Source organism: Anas acuta, chromosome 18, assembly GCF_963932015.1.
Source record: "Anas acuta chromosome 18, bAnaAcu1.1, whole genome shotgun sequence".
NCBI lineage: Eukaryota > Metazoa > Chordata > Aves > Anseriformes > Anatidae > Anas > Anas acuta.
In genome coordinates this window covers 2,464,261-2,486,169 of record NC_088996.1, presented here as the reverse complement: position 1 = coordinate 2,486,169, position 21,909 = coordinate 2,464,261, and the positions used below count along the sequence as shown (strand labels likewise).

Here is a 21,909-nt window from a genome sequence, read left to right as displayed (position 1 = left end):
ATGGAGCAGTTTACTTCCATATAGCTAATGATTGCAAAAAATCTCTCCTGCTCCATCATAAGTTCTCAGAAGTACTCTGGGAAACTGTTTTTATGAAACTAAGGGGGGCGGTTCACTGTCTAATCCATCCTGATTTTTATCAATTTGAGGAAAAAGTCTTAAATAGCATTGGCAAAATGGAATCCAGCTCTTGCCTATCCTCTTTAATTAAGGAGTTAAGTGATTGACTTATGATTAAGTCAATATAGTCATTAAAACTTTAAATAAATAATGGTCTGCAAGTGCTCTAGAGTTGGGTAACCTTCATAAAAAAAAAAAATCAAAAACACAGATTTGTGCATAGCTGTTCTTAACATGAAATGTTTTGCTCTTTCTGTCTTCAGGGCCTTTGCAAAGAAACAGCAGCAACTGAGTGCACTGAAAATCCTGCAGAGGAATTGTGCTGCATATTTAAAGCTTAGGCACTGGCAGTGGTGGAGAGTCTTCACAAAGGTTTGTTATATTCTGTTATTTTCTTTGACTTTTGTAAATAGGTCAATCTGATTTCTCACTTGTTCATTTCAAAATTTTGCAGGTGAAGCCTCTTCTTCAGGTGACTCGTCAAGAAGAAGAACTTCAAGCCAAAGATGAAGAACTAATGAAAGTGAAAGAAAAACAGACAAAAGTAGAAGCAGAACTTGAGGAAATGGAAAGGAAACATCAACAGGTTTGTGCTGCAAATCAACTTCTTAATATGCGAAATGTGTTGCACTATGTCCTGTGTTGAGGGAGGTGTGTAGGAGAGGCCTCTGATCAAAATACTGTTTTTGTCAGATGAGTTAACTGCCTTTACACTTGGCTAAAAACAGGAAAATAAAAGTTGAGCATTCCTTCAGGAGCGTGGAGATACTTTATTAAAGGCCAAAAAAAAAAAAAAGGGCAAAATAATAGTTCTGTTAGCGTTCCCTGGCTTTGAAAGAACCTCAGTAGCAGCAGCATTTTACTCTTCAGTTATGCTTTCAGGGTGGGATATTTCCGTGCTGTGTCTTGGAGACATGGGGAAAAAATGTTGACCATTATTGGGCAAAACATAAATGAATTTATAGTAAGATTGGTACCAATTTGAAGAACAGCTGAAAATGTATCAATACAGACAGATTTGTATTTGTCACTGTGGTAGTTGAGACATGATAGAACTGTGATGGATATCTAGAATGGGAAAATTTTAATTCCTATTCTTGAGATTGCACAGCAAGAGGTAATGTTTCAGTTCTATTCCAGTGACTGCAAGAGCCAACCTCCCTCCAGCTACCTATGACACTGCTCTGCTACTGTGCAAGGATGAGGGATGGTTCCAGCAAACAGGCACTTCTCTCATCTTTTTGTTGCTTGTAGAACAGAGCAAGTGGGGCAGGTGCCCTGGTGGGGTCTGTTCCTTAAACTGGGCGAGGCAGTTGAGTGATTGTTGCTGTAGCTCTATTCCTGGAGTTGGGGTCTTCTGGACTGCTGATAAAGCCCTGTGATAAGTTTTCACTTTTGGATGTGAACCAGGTAGTCTAGAATTGGAACAGAACTTAGTCTTTAGAGAACTTTTTGTAGTTGTCCTATGTGTGTAGTCTCACGAGAGACTTCAAAACATCAAGTTTTTACTGCTTTACAACTTTGTACTACTTGTCTAATATTTGCAGCTTCTAGAAGAGAAAAACATTCTTGCAGAGCAGCTGCAGGCTGAGACGGAGCTCTTTGCAGAAGCTGAGGAGATGAGGGCTCGCTTGGCTGCCAAAAAACAAGAGCTGGAAGAAATTCTCCATGACTTGGAGTCCAGGGTTGAGGAGGAGGAAGAAAGAAATCAAATATTGCAGAATGAGAAAAAGAAAATGCAGGGCCATATTCAGGTATGTTTCTTGGTGTCTTGAAATGGAAAAGCATGCAAACAAAACAGTGAAGGGTAGGAAAGCTTACCACCTCCCCAGCAAGGAGGAAGTCAGTTCCTTAGCACCACATATGGAATAAAAAGAAAAAATCAAATTAATTTATCTTACTGTGTTTAGATTTCTGTGGTTTCCAAAGGTGTGAGGTTGAGGAAAGAAAAAGAAAAGCCAAAATGCACTGTTCTATCTATTGCATATTCAGATAGAGGACTAAGGCAGCAAGCACTTCTGAGTGGGCAGGAATCTGGAATAGCTGCATGGGTCTCACCTGCTTTCTTCAAGAGACTGATGGGATAATATCGGTTGTGGATGCCCCATCCCTGGAGGTGTTCAAGACCAGGTTGGATGAGGCCCTGGGCATCCAAGGGTGGCATCCCTGCCCATGGCAGAGGGGGTGGAACTGGGTGATCTTTAAGGTCCCTTCTAACCCAAGCTGTTCTACGATTCTATAAGAAAACGTTTTCTGATTTAAATCCAGTGATTATCACGAAGAATATTCTTCCTTTGAATTTTCATGAAACAACTTAATCTCCTTTGAGTTGTTTTTTGTGAAGACTTCAGGTGCTTCCTTTTGAACACCTGGAGACCTTAAAATCCTTATGGGTTCAGGGGATCCATAACTTTACTATTTTTCAAAATACTAATAGTACTTGAAGGGGAGATAAATCCCACATCCCATAGCTTGTGATGACTTTTAATAAGTATTGATGAATGAAGAGAAACACAATAAATTGTTACTTTTCTGCTAGTATTTAAGTATTTGTGCCGATCTCTCTGACATTGTTCAGCTGTAATGTTGAGCTCTAGACTACAGGAATTCAGTCTCCTGATTTCAGTGTGAGTCTCTTCCCAGACGATTGCACTGTTATACCTGAGGCCCTATTCAAATGCAGTGTGCTAGGAAGTATTTGACATAAAACCCAATCTAACTTGTTTGTCATTAGGTAGTGCTGGGTCTAATTTCCCTCTGTGGTGGATTTTTATTTTTATGTGCAAAATCAGGAAGGTGAAAGACTGTAGTGGAGTGAGCATGTATTTCCAAGACGGCATGCTTCAGCCAAATCTAAAATACAGAGTACAAAAAAAAATTTCCGTGTGTCACATGGCCCTTAATTTCATTACCAGTTTTTTAGACTCGTTTACAATATCAATAAAATAAAAGTATTTTTTTTAGTTTTATTTAGGGCAACTGGCTCTTCAAAATAAGTTTTCCACCCAGCAAAAGAATAAAATGTTGACACGTAGGTAACCTGGAAAATACACACATGCACTTGCCTTTCTTCCCAGGACCTAGAGGAACAGCTTGATGAGGAGGAGGGAGCTAGACAGAAGTTGCAGCTTGAAAAAGTGACAGCTGAAGCTAAAATCAAGAAGATGGAAGAAGAGATCCTACTGTTGGAGGACCAAAATTCCAAATTTTTGAAGGTGAGACCAGTATGCATGGGTGGAGATTCTGCTTATAAGTGTTAGTAATGCAAGTGATGGTTCTCAAAACGTTTGAAGCTGCTGCTATCTTACCATTAGAGTTCCTACCTTGAAGACTTGTGGGGTTTGAACAGGTTGAAGCTAAGAGACCTGGAGTTTTTCAGAAATGACCTTTAAAAGGGTGGCATTTGGCATGCGTTCTTAATGGTTTCATGAGTCTTCTAATCTAAGAGCTTTAAATGTTTTGTCATAGCTACAATTGTTCTTTGCTAGCCATACAGATGCTACCATTGTTTTCTCTGATCTATATAGATGCTCCTGGATGACAAGTGGAAGTGACCTGGTTTTCCAAAAGTGTGCAGTAAACAAAAACATGCCTTAAATTCCAAATCTCTCATTCTTGGGAAAACAAATGTTCATGTTTCTATACTACTCAAATTGATCCCTAAGATTGATGGGTCAGTCACATGAAATAAAATGTATTAATACACTGTATATGAGACCTCTATATGGGTTTCATACATTCAGTTATTTGTGCTGTTTAGAGAGTCTTTGAGTCATCTTTTGGAAGTTATTCTCTACATAGACCCCTGCCCTTTCTTCTAACTAGGAAAAGAAGCTGATGGAGGATCGAATTGCTGAATGTACTTCTCAGCTGGCTGAAGAAGAAGAAAAGGCCAAAAACTTGGCCAAACTCAAGAACAAACAAGAGATGATGATCACCGATCTAGAAGGTTTGTTCTTACTACATTTGCCTATTAACAACTGGGAGGTCACACCAGAGAGGATGGATCACCTCTCACAGTGTATGCAGTGTCTGTCCCAGTCTGCTAAACATACCCTTACATGTGGATACCTTAATAGCTGTTATTTGTTATCTATCTTGTCAGATACTATGCTTTTTCAAGGCTTGTTGCATCTGGCTGCTCCATCTTACTCTTCTTTAACTTGTTTTTCAGTTTTGAGATTGTTTTAGTTAAATGCATTCTGAAATTCATGATGTTAAAGTCAAACATCTGCCTTGTGGAATTGCTATAGTTTTCTAAATAACATATTAGGCAAATATATTTCTGAAATAGTGTTACTAGCCAAAACATACTAGAAGCCTAAGCAAATCTGAATTGTTTTGTTAATGTTTTGTGTATCAAAAATAGTTTAATTTCTCTGTCTGTTTGTTTTGGATTATTTAGCTATGTTGTCACAGGCTAAACCTGCCCTATATGTAACCCTTCTTGATTAAAAAAAAAAAAATGTTGAACATAGCTATTACACAATGTGAAGAAACTGCCAAGTCAAAGCAGTAAAATATAAGGCAAAACTGCTCTTTGTGTCCTAATTTGGAAATAGTTTTTAACTAACTTTATTATGGCATGGCTTACTACATCTTTTAAAACGGTTGTTCTTATGGGAAGCATAGCAAAGCTTAATTTTCTGTTATAAGTAGGTATTGACCTAATAGGGATAGTAGAGGATTGATGTGCCTTTTCTTTAAAAATCATTCGGAGACCATAAGGTGAGCATAAGTAAAGCTTGTTAACTGGAAAAAAATGCTTGAGTAGTTGTTTGCTCAAATCAAGATTAATGTTTTTGAAGATATTTGGCAGATGCGTTTGGTTATGGTGCCATTCCAAGGCATATTTTGGATGACCAAAAAAATGGAAATTAAAGCTTAACTATAAGGCATGCAATTTGTTGGCTAGTGAAACACTGTAGGATAATATTTACTGTTGGAGATGGTTCAAGAAGCCCTTAAGCTTTCTCTGCTAGGGTCTTGGCACTGTTAGGCACTTAAATTTGGACCAAAAAATAATTCAGTTTACTGTGAACTTTCTCAGTTACAAAATTGGGTCTTGTGACAATGTTCTATCTAAAGCTCCTGAGAACTGTAATGCAAAAACAGAAGGGAAAGTGCAATTTTTTTGGTCAAGAATTGTTTAGAGAGACTATTAATCTTTTTTTCTGGAAAATCCTAAATTGCCTTGGGTGGCACTAAGAGGTGGTTCGTGAGCATGGCTCTCTTTCTATATAGAATATGAAGTCTTAATCCAGGATGTAAAAGAAATGTGTACACAGAAGACCCACAAAATATTGACTAAGTCTAATAATTTATGATAATATATGTAGAATTGTGCTAATGCTATGCTAAGAACTAGTGATTTGGCAAAACCTTCCTGTTGCTTCAGTTTATTAACATACCTAGCCATTAGCAAACTGCTAAACAATGCAGTCAGGAACTATCTTGTTCAGACAACAGGCAGATAAACTAAATGCATTGTATTGCTATGGCACTAATCAGTGGATGTCTTTCACAAAGAAATGCCTCAGGGCAGGAGTATATCAGCTAGAAAAGCAAATTACTTTAAGGGTCACAAACCTTGCTAAATACCAATGTGATGTGACTTAATGGCACAGATGTTTCCAAAAACTGTGATTGTCCAAGTTTTCTTAAATCTGTATTATTTTCCAGTAGACCTTTTGGAGTCTTGCCTAGCCCTTCAAAAACTATGCAAACTGTCATTTTTTCCAAGCCTTAGCCGATCTTCATTTTTGAATCTGTATGTCCATTATCATCTGTCCTAACAGCTCAAGCTGTCCTTCTCTTAGATTCTATTCCTTATTTTCTGTCAAGATTAGGTTGTTTCTGTTCCCCTCAAACTTTCCTCCTCTGGAGTTGTCAACTTTTTTTCTTAACTTTCTATGTCATGAAGCTCTGCTTCGTTATTTCATTTTTCCCTGTCAGCCTTCCAGTTACAGACTGAAGAAAGAATTGACATGGTATAAACTAAACTTCCACCCTTCCTGCCACCCCATTCCCCTGCTCACAAACAGTCTGAGGGTAATTGGAGGAAAAAAACAACACTGATAAATCTATGTCACTTCCCTAGAGCGCTTAAAAAAGGAGGAGAAGACCCGTCAAGAATTGGAAAAAGCTAAAAGAAAACTTGATGGTGAAACAACAGACCTACAGGACCAAATAGCTGAGCTGCAAGCCCAGATTGAAGAACTGAAGATCCAGCTGGCCAAGAAAGAAGAAGAGCTGCAGGCTGCTCTTGCTAGGTAAGGGCACCACAGGGCTTATGACTACAGAAATGTGGTGGAAAGCTACTCTACCAGGCTGCTTTTCAGTTGTATAGAACAGGGAATATTAACACAAGCCAGTTCGTATTTGTGCTAGGGCATCTGTAGCCATCCATGTGCTGTGAGTGGATGTGGCAAAAAAGGAATTTAGTGTTTTATCTGTGTCCTTGCTCTACAAAGCTGCAAAAAAAAAAAAAATAGTATACTTGTGAAACTAGCATTGGGTAATGCAATAACTAGCATAAGCTTTTTAGTCTTCAGAGCTCAGGCTTAAGAGGGAAAAACATGAGATTGTCAGTGAGTTGTCTTAATGGTCAGAGTATTTCCAGTGATAGGGATAAATTACCAAGACTTGTGCAGTAGCCTTTCTATCATGTAAAAAATAGAAAGGGTGTTTCTATTATATTGAATAATGATCTGTTATTTTGTAGAAAGAAAATTCTATAAACAGGGTGCATTTTTGGAACAGTATTTAGTGGCATCTACAAAACTGGAATACTTGGATGTTAACTTGAAAGGCTGATGATTCTTATAGTGCATATTGAGGCATTGTGCTTGTCAAGACTTTAAGAAAACTGCTGTTGTGCTGTTACTCTACCTAAAAAGTTTTACAAAGTCTTTTTTTTTCTAAACTATCATTTGTGTATATAATTAAAGCCAGACTGTTATGAGAATAGATCTGAGGTTAAGAAATATTAACTGATGTGCCCCTGTTTAACAGAGGTGATGAAGAAGCAGTTCAGAAAAACAATGCACTGAAAGTGATAAGAGAGTTGCAGGCTCAAATTGCAGAACTCCAGGAGGATCTTGAATCTGAGAAGGCATCACGAAACAAGGCAGAAAAGCAGAAAAGAGATCTAAGTGAAGAGTTGGAGGCTTTAAAAACTGAACTGGAAGATACCTTGGATACCACTGCAGCACAGCAAGAGCTGAGGTAGGGTCATACACCTGTCTAAGGCACTAATAAAACTAATCTTTAATTTACCAAAGACTAAAATGTTGATTTTATTTTTTTTATAATACTTGATGCTTGCTCTAGGACGAAGCGTGAGCAGGAGGTGGCTGAGCTGAAGAAAGCAATTGAAGAGGAAACCAAGAACCATGAAGCACAGATCCAGGAAATCAGGCAGAGACATGCTACTGCCTTGGAAGAGCTCTCTGAACAGCTCGAACAGGCCAAAAGAGTAAGCAGAAAATGAATTACAGAAATGTATTGTTCTGCTTCAGGATTTTACACATGTGATGTAACTGTTCTAGTCCCTTCCACTGACATCTGCAGAGCTAAGTTGTCTTTCTCTTTCCATATGTTACTGTTGTAATTGAATCAGATACATCACACATGTAACTATTAGACACTCTTGGCATCTGTCTGAAAAGTCTTCATTAGACTTGGAAACAGTGCACCTAGAGATAAAAGTCACGTGGGAATTATCCAGCTGGCCACATGCTTATTTGATGAAAAGCAGTTCTCAGCATGAGAGAATAGCAGAATGCTTCTGAATATGGTAATTATAGCATCAGGACTGACAAAAAAACAAGTTAAGTGCAGGTAGTGTAATCCAGATACTCTTAACTTAGCACATGTCCTGTGAACTCCAGTGGTAGGTGTCTGTGGAGTGTCTTGCCTATTTGGGCAGCTGTAATGTCTTCCCTGGTAACCAGAGCAGGTAGGAGGAGGCACCACCTTGTTACTGCTCTCAGGCTACACTAGTAAGAATAATGCTGCCTGAGTGTCTTGTTCCAATACTGACAAAAAATAAATAAATCTTTAGGCAATTATAGTAATGGCTGTTCACAAATTTATTCGTGGACAATTCGTATATTGTAGTAATATTTTTATGTAGGGACTTCCTTTAAATACTGAGAAATGTAGCAGTTAATGCTGAGGAGCATTAACTTTTTTCACCTGAAAATTTTTTCACCTGAAGATCTCATGCATATACTCTCTTCTTGTTCATTACATGTCGTCAATAACAGTATGAAAAGATGGAAGAATACCCCACGATTTTAAACAAAGGTCCTCTGAGATAGTGTCAGTTTTGGTGATATAGTAGGAACGGGACTTAAAGTAATTGGCATAAGAGGTATTTCAAAACATTTTTGACAAATGTCAGAGCAGTGGTAAAAAGTGCTTTGTTATGCACTTCCAGGCTGCTATGCCTACTAAAATCAGGGCAGCTTTAGTTAATATCTTTCCCTTTATTTCTGTGAGATGAGCCATGCTGATCTGTTATTAATGGGCACATTCCTTCCTACTTACAGTGTCACTCCGTCATTTTACAGCACTGATGTCCCAGTTCTTGTCATGGAAGTGTCTTCTGGTGCTTGCTGATACCTGTGGTGTTTGCAGGTGGATTAACTTACTTTAACTCGTCTTTGGCTAACATACACGGAATCTCACATGGCGACACTTTAAACACTCTGCTTGCAACGTGCCAAGCTCTTGTTTTATCTTCAAACTTGTAAACCAGATTTGCTGGACTGAATATATTTTTTAGCAGAAGACGTTATTGATGTGTAACAGTGTTGAATTTCTTTCTTTTTGTCTTTCCTAGTTCAAAGCAAATCTTGAAAAAAACAAGCAAGGCCTAGAGTCTGACAACAAGGAGCTGGCCTGTGAAGTGAAGGTATTGCAGCAGGTCAAGGCAGAGTCTGAGCATAAGAGGAAGAAGCTTGATGCTCAGGTACAAGAACTAACTGCTAAGGTCACTGAAGGTGAAAGACTGAGGGTGGAGCTGGCGGAGAAAGCTAACAAGCTGCAGGTAAGGCTTTATGGAAGTCCTAAACTGATGAAAAATGGGCAAGAAAGTAAAAGTCTCAAATGTATACAGAAATTACTAGGAAAAATATCTTTCAAAGATGCAGTTACGTTTACGGGCACTGGGCTTGTAGCTGCCATGGGAGGTGACCTCAGTCATGCACTTGTGTGTACTCGAGGGCCCTTGAAGTGGTGGTGTGCATCGGAAGCAGACAGCCCAAAAACTCAGTCTTAACGTCATGTCTGTCCCACTGTGAGAATTATGGTGATTTTTAAGTATGTGGCTTCCCATCCTGGAGACCAAATCCTATAGGAGGTTCTGTATAGTCCTGCTGCCGATATCTAGCCTTCAGGTTTTTGGCTGGGATATAGGGTTGAGGAGATTAAGCTGAGCTCTTCCGTAGTTGAGAGCAAAATGTGCTGATGATGGCCATGGATTTTGTTTTGTGCTTCAAAGTTGAGAACTTGACAGATACAGATTGTAAGGCCCATCGTTTTGGGGAAAAGGAGGAAATGAGCAAAGAGGAGCCAGGACTGACTTTTGAACTATGGCAATGAGTGCTTTAACTCAACCTAAAGCACTTCAGAAAGGGGATGGCCTAGTTCTTCTCAGAGGAAGATTTCACGCAGTCTCTCACAGTATCCCATAAGTAGCATAGCCTAAAATAACAAGACTTGGCACCTGGCAGTAACCTTTGCGCTGATGCTTTAAACCCAGCTGCCACCCTGATAATCCCTGAATCCATGATCCCGTAAGGTATATGGCCCTATAATTAAAGATAGCATTTAACTCTGAATGCAGGTATTGGCATGCAGATAACAGAACAACATGCTCTGCTAAATGGCGTGCCTGCCATGTTATACTACTGAAGTTCAGGTTTGACTTCCAACTTTGTTTCTAGTCAATCTTCTATATTTTTAGCTAGTGGTATCTATCCCTCTGCTGGGATCTAATGTTGTCTTGCCATGCTTGGGATTTGTTGAGTTTTGTTTTCTGAAGCTCCAGCTCCCAATGGGATGTAGGATTTGCTGGGAGTCAGCTGCATGGTGTTACCTTTATACTGCTTGCTTTGCAGAATGAATTGGATAATGTCTCAAGTCTCCTGGAGGAAGCAGAGAAGAAGGGCATCAAGTTTGCCAAGGATGCAGCTAGTTTGGAATCGCAGCTTCAGGATACACAGGTGTGTGTGCAGTGCAGCTTGAAATTTGCTCTTAGGCTTTGTTCCTCATTGAAATGCTAACTGCATGGCAGCAAATACACTTCCATGGTTCTGAAAGTCCCCTGGGTAGAATCTGTGTGTCCCATTGAAGTCTAGTGAAATGTGATGTATAATGACTTTTCAGTTATGTGTGGAGCCAATTTTGCACTATCTAAGATTCTGTACTTGATAGACTGTAGCTTTTCAGTTTCGCTTTTATTTTTGTCTGTGGAAGATAAGTATTAAGTCAGGAAAAACCTTTTGAAGCAGAATGTTGTAATGTAAGTAAATAAGGTCCTTGGGGTATATGAAAGGTATGAGAGACAATACTGTTGTTTACTTGCGGCTTAAGTTCTTAAAACTACCACTGTTTTTTTTATTTTAAATATTTCACCTTTATTCATGTAGTCGTTGCTCAAATACACTTTTGTTATGTATAAAAATGCTGATAGTGATTCCTAGAATAACGCTAATTGTAATTATTAGCATAGGGATCTGTGAGGAACAGGATTAGGGGTTGGGGGGAGGTTGTTATATCTTTCATTAATTTCTGTTATGACAGAAGTTCACATTGCCAAATTACAATTATCTTTAAAGTGACTTCTGTGTTTATGCAATGCAGAAAAACTTGGAAGCATACTGCCATTGCAGGATTTACTGCTGTATTTCCTTCCTAGGTGTGATTTTTAAACAGGTACTCTGATTTGTCCTAAAGAAGATAAGTAAGCTTTGAAAGTGACCTCTGTGTTCATTCATTTTTATTTTTTTTAAAGTATAATCTGTGAACTTCTGGAACGCAGTGGTATGGATTCCCTAATCAAAAACATCTTAAGTTTGTTTGCCCAGAACAAATGAGTACTTTCTTGGAAAGCCAAACTGCAGGTGCTTTTCATAAGCATGTCTCTGTACAAAAATATCACAAGAAAATAATTAAACATGAAACTCTTATGGAGTAATAGAAGACGGTATTCTAAAGCCAGGATCAACCAAACTGAGTTTTGAATGTGCTTGTTCATGTAACAGGAGCTTCTTCAGGAAGAAACCCGCCAGAAACTCAACCTGAGCAGTAGGATTAGGCAGCTGGAAGAGGAGAAGAACAACCTGCAAGAGCAGCAGGAAGAGGAGGAGGAAGCCAGAAAGAACTTGGAAAAACAAATGTTAGCCTTGCAGTCGCAGGTAAGTGGTTGTAAATGGCAGGACTTCTGCAAGGCCTGTACGTTCCAGGTGAGATGGAACTGGTGCCCCAAACCTCTTGGAGAAATGTCATCTTAAGTTGCTAAACCACTATCCAATTTGCTAAGCTGCAATCCATCATATCTGAAAAGCTGTGGTGGTCAGGTGAAGCCCCAGAGAAAGCCAACCATATCGTGGGCTGCATCAAAAAGCAGCATGGCCAGCAGGTTGAGGGAGGGGATTGTCTCCATCTACTCCATCATTTGGACCCCACCTGTAGAGCTGCATTCAGCTCTGGGGCTCCAGTGTAAGAAGCACGTGGACATAGAACAGGTCCAGAAGAGGGTCACGAGGATGATCAGAGAGGGCTGGAGCATGTCTCCTATGAAGAGCGAGGCTGTGAGAGAGTTGGGGTGGTTCAGCCTGGAGAAGAGAAGGCTCCGGGGAGACCTCACAGTGGTCTTCCAGTGCCTAAAGGGGGCTGCAGGAAAGCTGGGGAGAGATTTTGTCAGGGAGTGGAGTGATAGGACAGGGGGTGATGGCTTTAGATTAGATACAAGGAAGAGACTATTTACTCAGAGGGCAGTGAGGCCCTGGCCCAGGCTACCCCGAGGCGCTGTGGGTGCCCCATCCCTGGCAGTGTCAAGGCCAGGCTGGATGGGACTGGGGGCAGCCAGTTGCTGGTGTAGTGTAAGGTGTCCCTGCTCATGGCAGGGCAGTTGGAACTAAATGATCTTTAAAGATCTCTTTCAACTCAAGCTACTCTATGATTCTATTATCTAAACTTCATGTTGTTTAATATGCTACTAGTTCACAATTCTTGTGCTGCTTCTGGTTTTGTACTTTGGACCTGATGCTCTTGTTTGATGCTTTTGTTTCCTTCTCATGATGTACTAAATATCTTTTTCTTTTGATAAACTTCAGTTAGCTGATGCTAAGAAAAAGGTAGATGATGACTTGGGAACCATAGAAGGCTTGGAGGAAAATAAGAAGAAATTACTGAAGGATATGGAATCCTTAAGCCAGCGCCTAGAAGAGAAGGCAATGGCTTATGACAAGCTCGAAAAGACAAAGAACCGCCTGCAGCAAGAGCTGGATGACTTGATGGTGGATCTAGATCATCAGCGCCAGATTGTCTCTAATTTGGAGAAAAAACAGAAGAAGTTTGATCAGGTAATCTTGTTTCCTGTCATCTTACTACTTTGTATGAATTTTTTAAATGGCATCTTGTTTATATTTACAGTACTCATTTATGTAGTAACTATAGAAGGATCCAGCTAGAAGAGTTCTGTTACTGGTAAATCTGATGTGCGCAGTTTGGCTCTTGCTATGAGAAGGCACTTATGATTTCAGTGAGCTAAATTTCATGTTTGAGTCGTTAGATTAAGAAATAAGCTCTTTATATACAAAAAAACAAACAAACAAACAACTATATTAGGAACAAAATCTTGACTTAAGAAGCATTGTTGTAATTCCTTGTGATAGACTAAGAAAGGATGTGAAGACCAAAAGATCAGAATAACGTAAAACTTACATAGTCTTGAATAGTAGCTTCCTTTCCTCATCTCATCCCAGAACAGCTTTAGTTGTTTCCTTACTAGCACTTTATCAAAGTCCTAAGAGGCCAGTGAGCTTCTGAAGGCCAGTTAAGCTTTGAGCATTAACCATTTGATTGACTAAAACACAAGGTGGAAAGGACCTGATTATAATATTTGAGATAAATTAATTTATTTCTTACGTTCAGATGCTGGCAGAAGAGAAGAATATTTCTGCCAGGTACGCAGAGGAAAGAGATCGTGCAGAAGCAGAGGCAAGGGAGAAGGAAACCAAAGCACTGTCTCTGGCTCGAGCCTTGGAAGAAGCCCTTGAAGCTAAGGAAGAATTTGAGAGACAGAACAAACAGTTACGTGCAGATATGGAGGACTTAATGAGCTCTAAAGATGATGTGGGCAAAAATGTAAGTATTTTTCCACACCTTATTTTTGTTATACACTGCATGGGGAATAACACAGTAAAACTCTCTGATTAGAGAAGTATGTTTGACACTAAATTAGAATTTCCATTTTTTGAAGCTGATATATAACTCAAGGTATTGGAGAGGTGAATACTTAAAATATGGGGTTGGGGTAGTCATTCAGGCTTAATTACCATTATCTCTTGAAAACATGTGAAGGATGTGCAGAGCAGGAGTTGCTGGCCAAATGACTTGTGGCACTGGAGATAGATTTAAGAGCTTATTTCACTACTACTTTTTCTTTGTCACGTAGACTGTCACACTAACTGCACAGCTCATCTGTCTAATAAATTGCATAGGTTTTTGCTGGGTTCTCTAATACAGACTTTAAAAAGCTGCTCTGCCTGTTCTGATTTGGTGTCAGACTTAGAATGCAAAGCATAGTGTACTGTGTTCATGCAATGCTTTATTTTGCCATACTAAGTGCTTTTGTTGAGATACCTGAAGGAGAGGGTCTGATAAATGTTTGTGGCTTAGGTCCATGAGCTGGAGAAATCCAAGCGGACTTTAGAGCAACAAGTTGAAGAGATGAGAACTCAGCTTGAAGAACTGGAAGATGAACTGCAGGCCACAGAGGATGCTAAGCTTCGTTTGGAAGTGAACATGCAAGCTATGAAAGCCCAGTTTGAGAGAGATCTGCAAGCCAGAGATGAGCAGAACGAAGAGAAAAAGAGAATGCTGGTTAAACAAGTATGTCTATTTTACTGCACTTCGTAGAGGGAAGGGTGTGAGGTTCTTTTGCAAAAGCTCTGGCTGAAAGTGATAACTTTCTACTAGAAAAATAAAACTATTTGCTTAAAGATCCCATCCCGCAGAAGTCCCTAGCATTGATCTTCACAAATGATAAAATGTCTTGTTGAGGACTGGCCGCTGTCAACTGTTAGACTCAGAGTCTTCTACTGAGGGATCTTGCAAGGCAAATGGTTTCTGTAGTCCTAACCAAAAGCACTCAATGTGCAAGCAGAGTCTTTGCTATTGCTGCAATACAGGTGTATTCCAAGGTCACTGGTATGTTATTTGGGTTTTCAAGCCCATCCTGTTTGGTATAGAGTAACAAATCTGTGGATCCTGACATAGACTGAAGGACTGTAAGTGAACTGCTTCCTAAATGACAACCCTGGAAAAGATTTCAGATTTTCCAGACTTAAAAACTCTAGAAACATGAGGCAGATCCAAAGACTCAAGAAATGCCTTTAAAATTTCATATTTTAAGAGGTGTTTCTAATTAAATGCTTCTAAAGCTTTGTAGAGTAAAACAACAGTATTTCAATATTTATCACAAGAAAACAAGAACTTAGTTACTGAAAAATTAGGAATTATCAATGTAAAGATCTTGTAGAAACAAACACAAGCATTGGAAGGCTTTTAAAGTTTTACAGTGCAAAATTGCCATTTGCTGGCATAGGATGAGAACAGAAACCTTAACCTAACATGAGGAGGAAAGCTTAATTCAGGGATTAAAAGTACATTATTTCATGTTGATAACCTGTGTAATAATGGCATTTTGTGTAAGTCTTATTTTTGCATACGTTTGGCTTAGTTCTTGTTGACTAGCTGCTCAGCTACTTTGCTTTTCTGTTCTGTTTTGGGGAAAAAAAAAAAGTGTACAGAATGCTAGTAGCACTGCTGTTTCTAAGAGAATTACTTCATTTTTTTCCTGGAGGAAAATGAGGTGATTCTACTTCTTATTTTCCTTTTAGTCGCTCAATCAGAATTAGTGACATCTGCCCCAGAGTGAAACCTAAATGTGAATAGAAGCACTGGGCAAAGAGCTGATCACTAAATAGCTAAACAGATGAAATGGGAATGCTTCAGACACTGAGTTATTGTCACAGTTTTCTCTTTTGTCAGTTCAGAGATCTGTGCTTCCAATTTGTGGATTTGTTTTTGCCATCTGCAGTGTCTTCTCCTGTAGATTACCTTCTGCATGCTCTTGGTCACTCGTTACTCAATCAAGTAATGTTCATTCTGCTCTACAAAAGCCTTTTGGATTTTCAGACCATCTGCTAAGATTTCATGTTTATTCCATTCCTGGGATGGAGCCTAAGTGTCTTGATTTCACAGGTGCGAGAGTTGGAGGCAGAACTGGAAGATGAGCGCAAGCAGAGGGCTCTTGCTGTGGCAGCCAAAAAGAAAATGGAGATGGATCTGAAAGACCTGGAAGGTCAGATAGAAGCTGCAAATAAGGCTCGAGATGAAGCAATCAAACAGCTACGTAAGCTCCAGGTAAGTACAGCTAATCAACTGAGCTGCTTTGTCCCCTGGTGGCAATCTGTCAAGGGTGATGCCTTCAAACTGCAAATGTATCTAACGGAAAGCAAGAGGAGTATCTGACTCAACTGTGCTGGCATGTGTCAGAGAGTATCTGGCCTGAATTCATCACCGGTTCAAAATTCCTCTCATCCTTTTGTTGGTAAGGAGCTAAGGTTGTCCCCGATGTATTGTTATTCAATAGTCAACTTTTTGTTTCAACACTTTGCATAAAGATTCACTGAGTATTGCTTTACAGTCTGCATTTCTTACATTGTGTGTCTTTGAATTTACTGATTTGGGCTCAGCTCTTCCTGACTGCTGCTTCCTCAAGATGAACATGTTAAGGCATTTTCAGCCAAAACGCTTTAAGAGAATAAGGAGTAACTTCCAGTTGCTTTAAAAAAATCTGCAAGAAGCCCATTCTTTTCTGTTTGGCAAGAGAATGCAGCCCATGTGTTGAGGATTTGTTTTCCATTCCCAGGAAAATGTTGAGCATTTGGTAGAGTTCCATTTTGCCAAAGACGTTCAGTGCCATGACCCAAAGCTTGTAAGGCATATGGCAAATTAAATTGCCTTTCTGCCCTGTCCTCTCTATTTCTTGGCAATCCAAGCAAGTGAAGACAGTGCTGGAACTGAGTCCAGGCTCTGGATGAGGAGGAGAGGCTAGGTTAAAGCAAGAGGTACTGGTCCATGAACAATATTGTACTCCTGTACCCCAAAAGAACAGGTCAGATAGAGAGCTGAGCTGTGTACACTTTCATAAAAATAAAATCACTTAAAATAAGTGATTTTGTGCTCAGTGGTATTCCAGAGATGCAAGTACAACTTAAATGCAGTTTCTCTCCAACTTTTATACTCTTCTAGCTTCTTAAGTCAAACTTGTGAAAATTCATACACACTGAGATCTTAGCAGTGTGTATTAATTGGAAGCTAAGCATGTGCTACTAGGTTATACGTACAAAATGGTGAATTGCTACTTCTGGACTGAGAATAAAGTCTTAGCTTGCATACTTGCAATAAGCTTTTTCAATTAATTAAAGTATATAGATTTTTTTTTCCAAGTCATTCCAAGCTTCACCTTGGAATTCTAACTTCCACAAGTTTCATGCTTGATTTCAGTTGAGCAGCTCTTTATTTGAGCTCTTTTCTCTACAAGAAATATACCAAATAAATGAGGTAAAGCCCTATAATGAGATTTCTGACAAAGAATGAGTGATGCAGAGATAAGAAAATTAAGTTTTACTGTAAAAGTAACTGAAAAACGCATTTAAGTGGAATGAAGTTACTTTGAGGGGGGGAGGCCTTTCCTCTTAGGAGATAGGAAGCTACAGAGCTACGAATCTCATGGTTGTCTTAATGCAACATGGCTGTGGTTTTCTTCCAACTACAGGCTCAAATGAAAGACTACCAGCGGGAGCTGGAAGAAGCCCGTGCATCCAGAGATGAGATCTTTGCACAGTCCAAAGAGAGTGAGAAGAAGCTCAAAGGTCTTGAAGCAGAAATACTCCAGCTCCAAGAGGTGAGATTGAAATCCATGATTTTTTTTTTGATAAGAGTACGAGGAAGATTAGGAGGGGAAAACAGAAGTAAAAATCTATACTGGTAAGCTGAAGAGAAATGAGAGACAGCAGACCTTTCTCTTCCAATCCCCTCACCCTGCTTCCTGCACCAGATCTTCAGTGAGCTTATGGCTAAAAAGGAATTGTTCCAGTAGCCTCTAGTTCATTTCTCTGGTCCACATGAAAGCTTTTCTACTGCTTAAATAGACTTGATACCTCACAAAACGTGCAAGGTGGTTCCAAAGTCTATGAAGGGTGTGGTGTACAGTGTCAGTACTGAAACTGATGACTGAAAATACTAAAACCTGAGAATCTCTTCTCAGTGGCCATTTAATTCTGCAGAGGCTTGTCACTGTCATCTTGGTTCTTCATCGCTCCCTTACAGTCATGTGTTCCCTTGCTGTTGGCAATCTGTGTAAGAGCTCTAAGACTTGCTCTGCATCGCTTATCCATCATTATCTCCTTGTTCTGCCACAAGGTCAAACATTAGCAAAATTTCCTTATATGACTTTGCTTTGAACTTCAGTTTGTAGCTAATACAGGACATACACAAAAAAAGAGGCAATCACAGATTTCACTACTTTAACGCATGAAGCAGTTCCCTTAAGTTGTAGGCCACCTGTAAAGGCTTATTCTCTTTTGTGGACTTCAAATTTGTCAGTCTTGCACTTGCAATGCATTTAGTTATACTTCTTAGCAAGTGCCAGAGTGTTTCTTCCACACGATATAGTTGATAATACAAGATTCAGTGCTGTTTTTACTATTGTGCTCTAATTTTCTGTATTTTTCTTACTTTCATGCTATGTACTCTGCAGGTGTAAGACCCTAAATAACTAAATTCAGTGCTCATTTTGCATTAAATATGTTTATATTAGAGCACGTGACAATGTTTTTTTCTTATTGTTTAGGACTTGAGCATCACTAACTACTTTCTGCAAGGAACACACTTGTAATAAAGTATGAATAATACTGAAGTGGTTTTAGAAAGGATGAGTGAAGCATTATCTTAAATATTGTCAGTGTTCACCATTTGGGGATGGAAAAAGTAAATCCACTGTAGTCATATGGCAGTTAAGGGGGAAGAAACTTCATGATGATGTGGCTGGTTGTTACCAGCTAGCTTCAACAGCTGCTGCTCCTGCCTATCCATTAGAAGACTTCAGGGATATTGCATATCACAGCATCTCCCAGCAGTTGTTGTGAGGCTAAATTGATTAAGTGTTGCAGGATTTCTGAGATGTGTAACAGGTCCTTCCTGAAACCTTTGCAGGAGTTTGCTGCGTCTGAAAGAGCCCGTCGTCATGCTGAGCAAGAAAGGGATGAGTTGGCTGATGAGATTGCAAACAGTGCTTCAGGAAAGTGAGTCATCAAATGTATTAATTGTGCATCTGAAGAACTGTGGGCACCGGCAGCTGTGGCTCTCAATAGCCTGCTTGCAAAGTCTGTATTAATCTGTCCTTATGAAAAACTCCCTTGTTACGAAGGGAATTGCCAAATTGCTTCTTGTGACACTTGCGATGCCTAGATTATCAGAAGTAAACTGGCTAGTTGCTTTGTATCGAATCTGAATGTGTCTTGACCCAAATACTTGCTTTCTAGGTCAGCACTGCTGGATGAGAAGCGCCGGCTGGAAGCTCGTATTGCACAGTTGGAGGAAGAGCTTGAGGAAGAGCAGAGCAACATGGAGCTTCTCAATGAGCGCTTCCGAAAGACCACCCTGCAGGTGTGAATCTGTGGTGTTGTGCTTCAATGTGTAGTTAGGTGTGAGCTCTGACTAGCACCAAATGATCTATTTTCCTTCTCCTCTGGAAGGTTGACACACTTAATTCTGAGCTAGCTGGAGAGCGGAGTGCTGCCCAGAAGAGTGAAAATGCACGGCAGCAGCTGGAAAGGCAGAACAAAGAGCTGAAAGCCAAGCTTCAGGAACTGGAGGGATCTGTGAAGTCGAAGTTCAAGGCAACAATTTCTACTCTAGAAGCCAAGATTGTTCAGCTAGAAGAACAGCTTGAACAGGAAGCAAAGTAAGGATAAAAAAATGTTTGCATTGTTTCCTCTGTCAGTAGAATGTCTGAAACCTCTGTGCCTTAAGTTATTGTACGGCTGAGATGCAAGCTTAAAATGCAAGCATTAGGTTTCATTATTTAGACACCTACTGTCCAAGGGACAAACTTCAATGAGATAGCTGAAAAGTGACTGGGGTTCATGCTTTCAGAATCTGTGCTCTTTAACTTAAATTCCTGAATTAATTCTTGAAGTTAACCAGGTGCTTGTTCTGACAGGTAGTCTCAGGATCCATGGGGTGCTGAAGAAGTTTCTTGAGATAAAACATTCCCTTGGGATACTGGTCTCTTTGGCTTGACAGCTTAGATAAGTTGAGACATTCTGAAAAGTAGGACCACAAAGATGCTGAAGGGACTGGAGGGGCATCTTTCCTGTGGGGAAAGGCTGAGAGCTGGGGCTGCTCAGCCTGGAGAAGGAGGCTCAGGGTGCTCTGATCAATGTGTGCAAATACCTTGGGGGGGATGCAGAGAAGAGGGATCCAGGCTCTTGACAGTGGTGCCCAGGGACAGGATGAGAGGCATTGGGCACAAACTGAAATGCAGGAGGTTCCATCTGAACACCAGGAGGCACTTCTGACTGGGGGTGACCAAGCCCTGGCAAAGGCTGTCCAGAGGTGGTGCAGTCTCCTCCCTGGAGATCTTCAAAAGCTGCAAGGATGTGGTGCTGGGCAAGCAGCTCTGGGGTGGCCCTGCTGGAGCAGAGGGTTGCACCAGGCGACCTCCAGAGGTCCCTCCGAGCCTCAGCCATTCTGTGAGATGCCACCAGTGCTCTGCAGGTCTGCTTTCCATTGTGAGTGCTCCCATGTCTGTTCTTTCCATCTCAGTCCTTGGAGGACTGTTTTTTGCTAGCTCATCCTAGTAAGATTGAAAGGAGACTTATATCACCATCTCCATTCCTTCTGGCTCTGGCAGAGGACCATGTTATTGGTCAGCAATAGTCCTAAAGCTGCTCTGTTGAAACATTGTGAAGAAGCATTTTGCTGTCCCTCCTTCTAGCCTGCAAACCATACTTGTACTGCTTCCATGCTAGTACTTTGCTTTTAAAGCTGCCTCCCAGCTAAGCCCCAGGATATTAAAACTGAAGTCAGTGCTGTTAATGGTGATGGGCTTGTTAAGAGGGCTTAAGCGTCAGTTGCACAACGAGTTAAGAGCTGTTCTGGAAAGTACAGATCTTGTGCTTCCAGCCTCCATGTACTGAAACAAATTGTGGCTTTTGATTATTCTAGGGAAAGAGCTGCTGCTAACAAATTGGTGCGCCGCACAGAGAAGAAATTGAAAGAAGTCTTCATGCAGGTGGAAGATGAACGTCGACATGCAGATCAGTACAAGGAGCAGGTAGGCAGAGTGGCTTAGCTTTGGAGGTTTGTTTCTCAGAAAACAGAAAACTTTGAGCAGAGGAGCGCTGTTAAGAAGTGCTTTAATGAAATGACCTGAGGGAATTCTAGCCTTGACGACTAAACTGCTAGAGTAGTTCCTTGTTGGCTCCCAGCAGCCAAAACCTCCCTGTGTTAGCTCTGTTGTGACGATCTGTTAGGCATCCTGGTCGCCTGGACCCAGGAGCTCTACGGTGTTTCCAGGAATCCAGACTGGAGTCTGTAGTGAGGTGTCATATCCAGCAGGGGTGGCTGGGGAGACGAGGCTGGTAGCTCACCTCTTCGACCTCTCAAGTTGCAGGGTTGCAGCTGCTGAATTCGATCCCGATGACCTGGTTTTGTATTTTAGATGGAAAAGGCAAATGCCAGAATGAAGCAGCTCAAGCGCCAGCTGGAGGAGGCTGAGGAGGAAGCCACACGTGCAAATGCTTCACGACGTAAGCTTCAGCGTGAGCTGGACGATGCCACTGAGGCCAACGAGGGCCTGAGTCGGGAAGTCAGCACCCTGAAAAACAGGCTAAGGTGAGTGGTGCCAGCACCAGCAGGCAGGGTTTTTTCTGGGCCCCTGTGTGCCCATAATGGGTCTCCTGACCATCCAGCTGTGGAACTACAGAAGCAGACCCAGGGGATGGGGCCAAATGGAATCTGCTGGGAATGGCCTGAGCCTGATGATACCAAGGAAGTGGCCAGGCCACAAGAATGTTCCTGACAGCTCCTGAGCCTGAGCTCTTTGGAGCTGAAACAGGCAGATTCCCCTGGGGCTGGTGGTTCAATCCAGCAGTGGATAAATATGCCAGAGACGAGACAGGCCTGTCAGGCTTTGCCAGTGGCAAGCACCGATACCTTTTTTGCTGGCCCACCCTGCAGGAGTGTTTCAGCACCTTCTTTGAGAGCAGGTCTTTGAGATCAATGTTTGTAGCGAGTGCAGAGGGGGTCAAAGGAGGTGGTGCTAGCACAGGACAAAAACCATCCTGAGATGCAGAGAGCAGCTGAGGAGACAGGAGGGTGCAGTGCAGCACTTCACAAGCAAGCAGTTGTGTTTGTTGTTTTTTTTTAAAGAGCCCGCCTTGTCTTGTACTTGGTCAGTGCTTGGTGCTCACACAGACG

The 21,909-nt window shown here is 40.9% G+C and overlaps 1 protein-coding gene across 3 annotated transcripts in view; it reads left to right on the top strand.

Annotated features, from left to right (window-relative positions):
- Positions 1-21,909, top strand: part of MYH10 (myosin heavy chain 10) — a 102,257-nt gene that overhangs the window by 78,459 nt on the left and 1,889 nt on the right. For all 3 annotated transcript variants that reach the window (XM_068655245.1, XM_068655243.1, XM_068655244.1), the window contains 21 exons: positions 384-492; positions 575-706; positions 1,668-1,874; positions 3,198-3,335; positions 3,946-4,069; positions 6,221-6,392; positions 7,135-7,347; positions 7,453-7,597; positions 8,969-9,175; positions 10,248-10,352; positions 11,394-11,546; positions 12,468-12,716; positions 13,288-13,500; positions 14,035-14,247; positions 15,622-15,783; positions 17,201-17,329; positions 18,640-18,728; positions 18,969-19,092; positions 19,182-19,390; positions 20,656-20,764; positions 21,152-21,324. In XM_068655245.1, the coding sequence (XP_068511346.1) occupies positions 384-492; positions 575-706; positions 1,668-1,874; positions 3,198-3,335; positions 3,946-4,069; positions 6,221-6,392; positions 7,135-7,347; positions 7,453-7,597; positions 8,969-9,175; positions 10,248-10,352; positions 11,394-11,546; positions 12,468-12,716; positions 13,288-13,500; positions 14,035-14,247; positions 15,622-15,783; positions 17,201-17,329; positions 18,640-18,728; positions 18,969-19,092; positions 19,182-19,390; positions 20,656-20,764; positions 21,152-21,324 (3,375 nt within the window). The remainder of the gene's footprint in view (positions 1-383; positions 493-574; positions 707-1,667; positions 1,875-3,197; positions 3,336-3,945; positions 4,070-6,220; positions 6,393-7,134; positions 7,348-7,452; positions 7,598-8,968; positions 9,176-10,247; positions 10,353-11,393; positions 11,547-12,467; positions 12,717-13,287; positions 13,501-14,034; positions 14,248-15,621; positions 15,784-17,200; positions 17,330-18,639; positions 18,729-18,968; positions 19,093-19,181; positions 19,391-20,655; positions 20,765-21,151; positions 21,325-21,909) is intronic.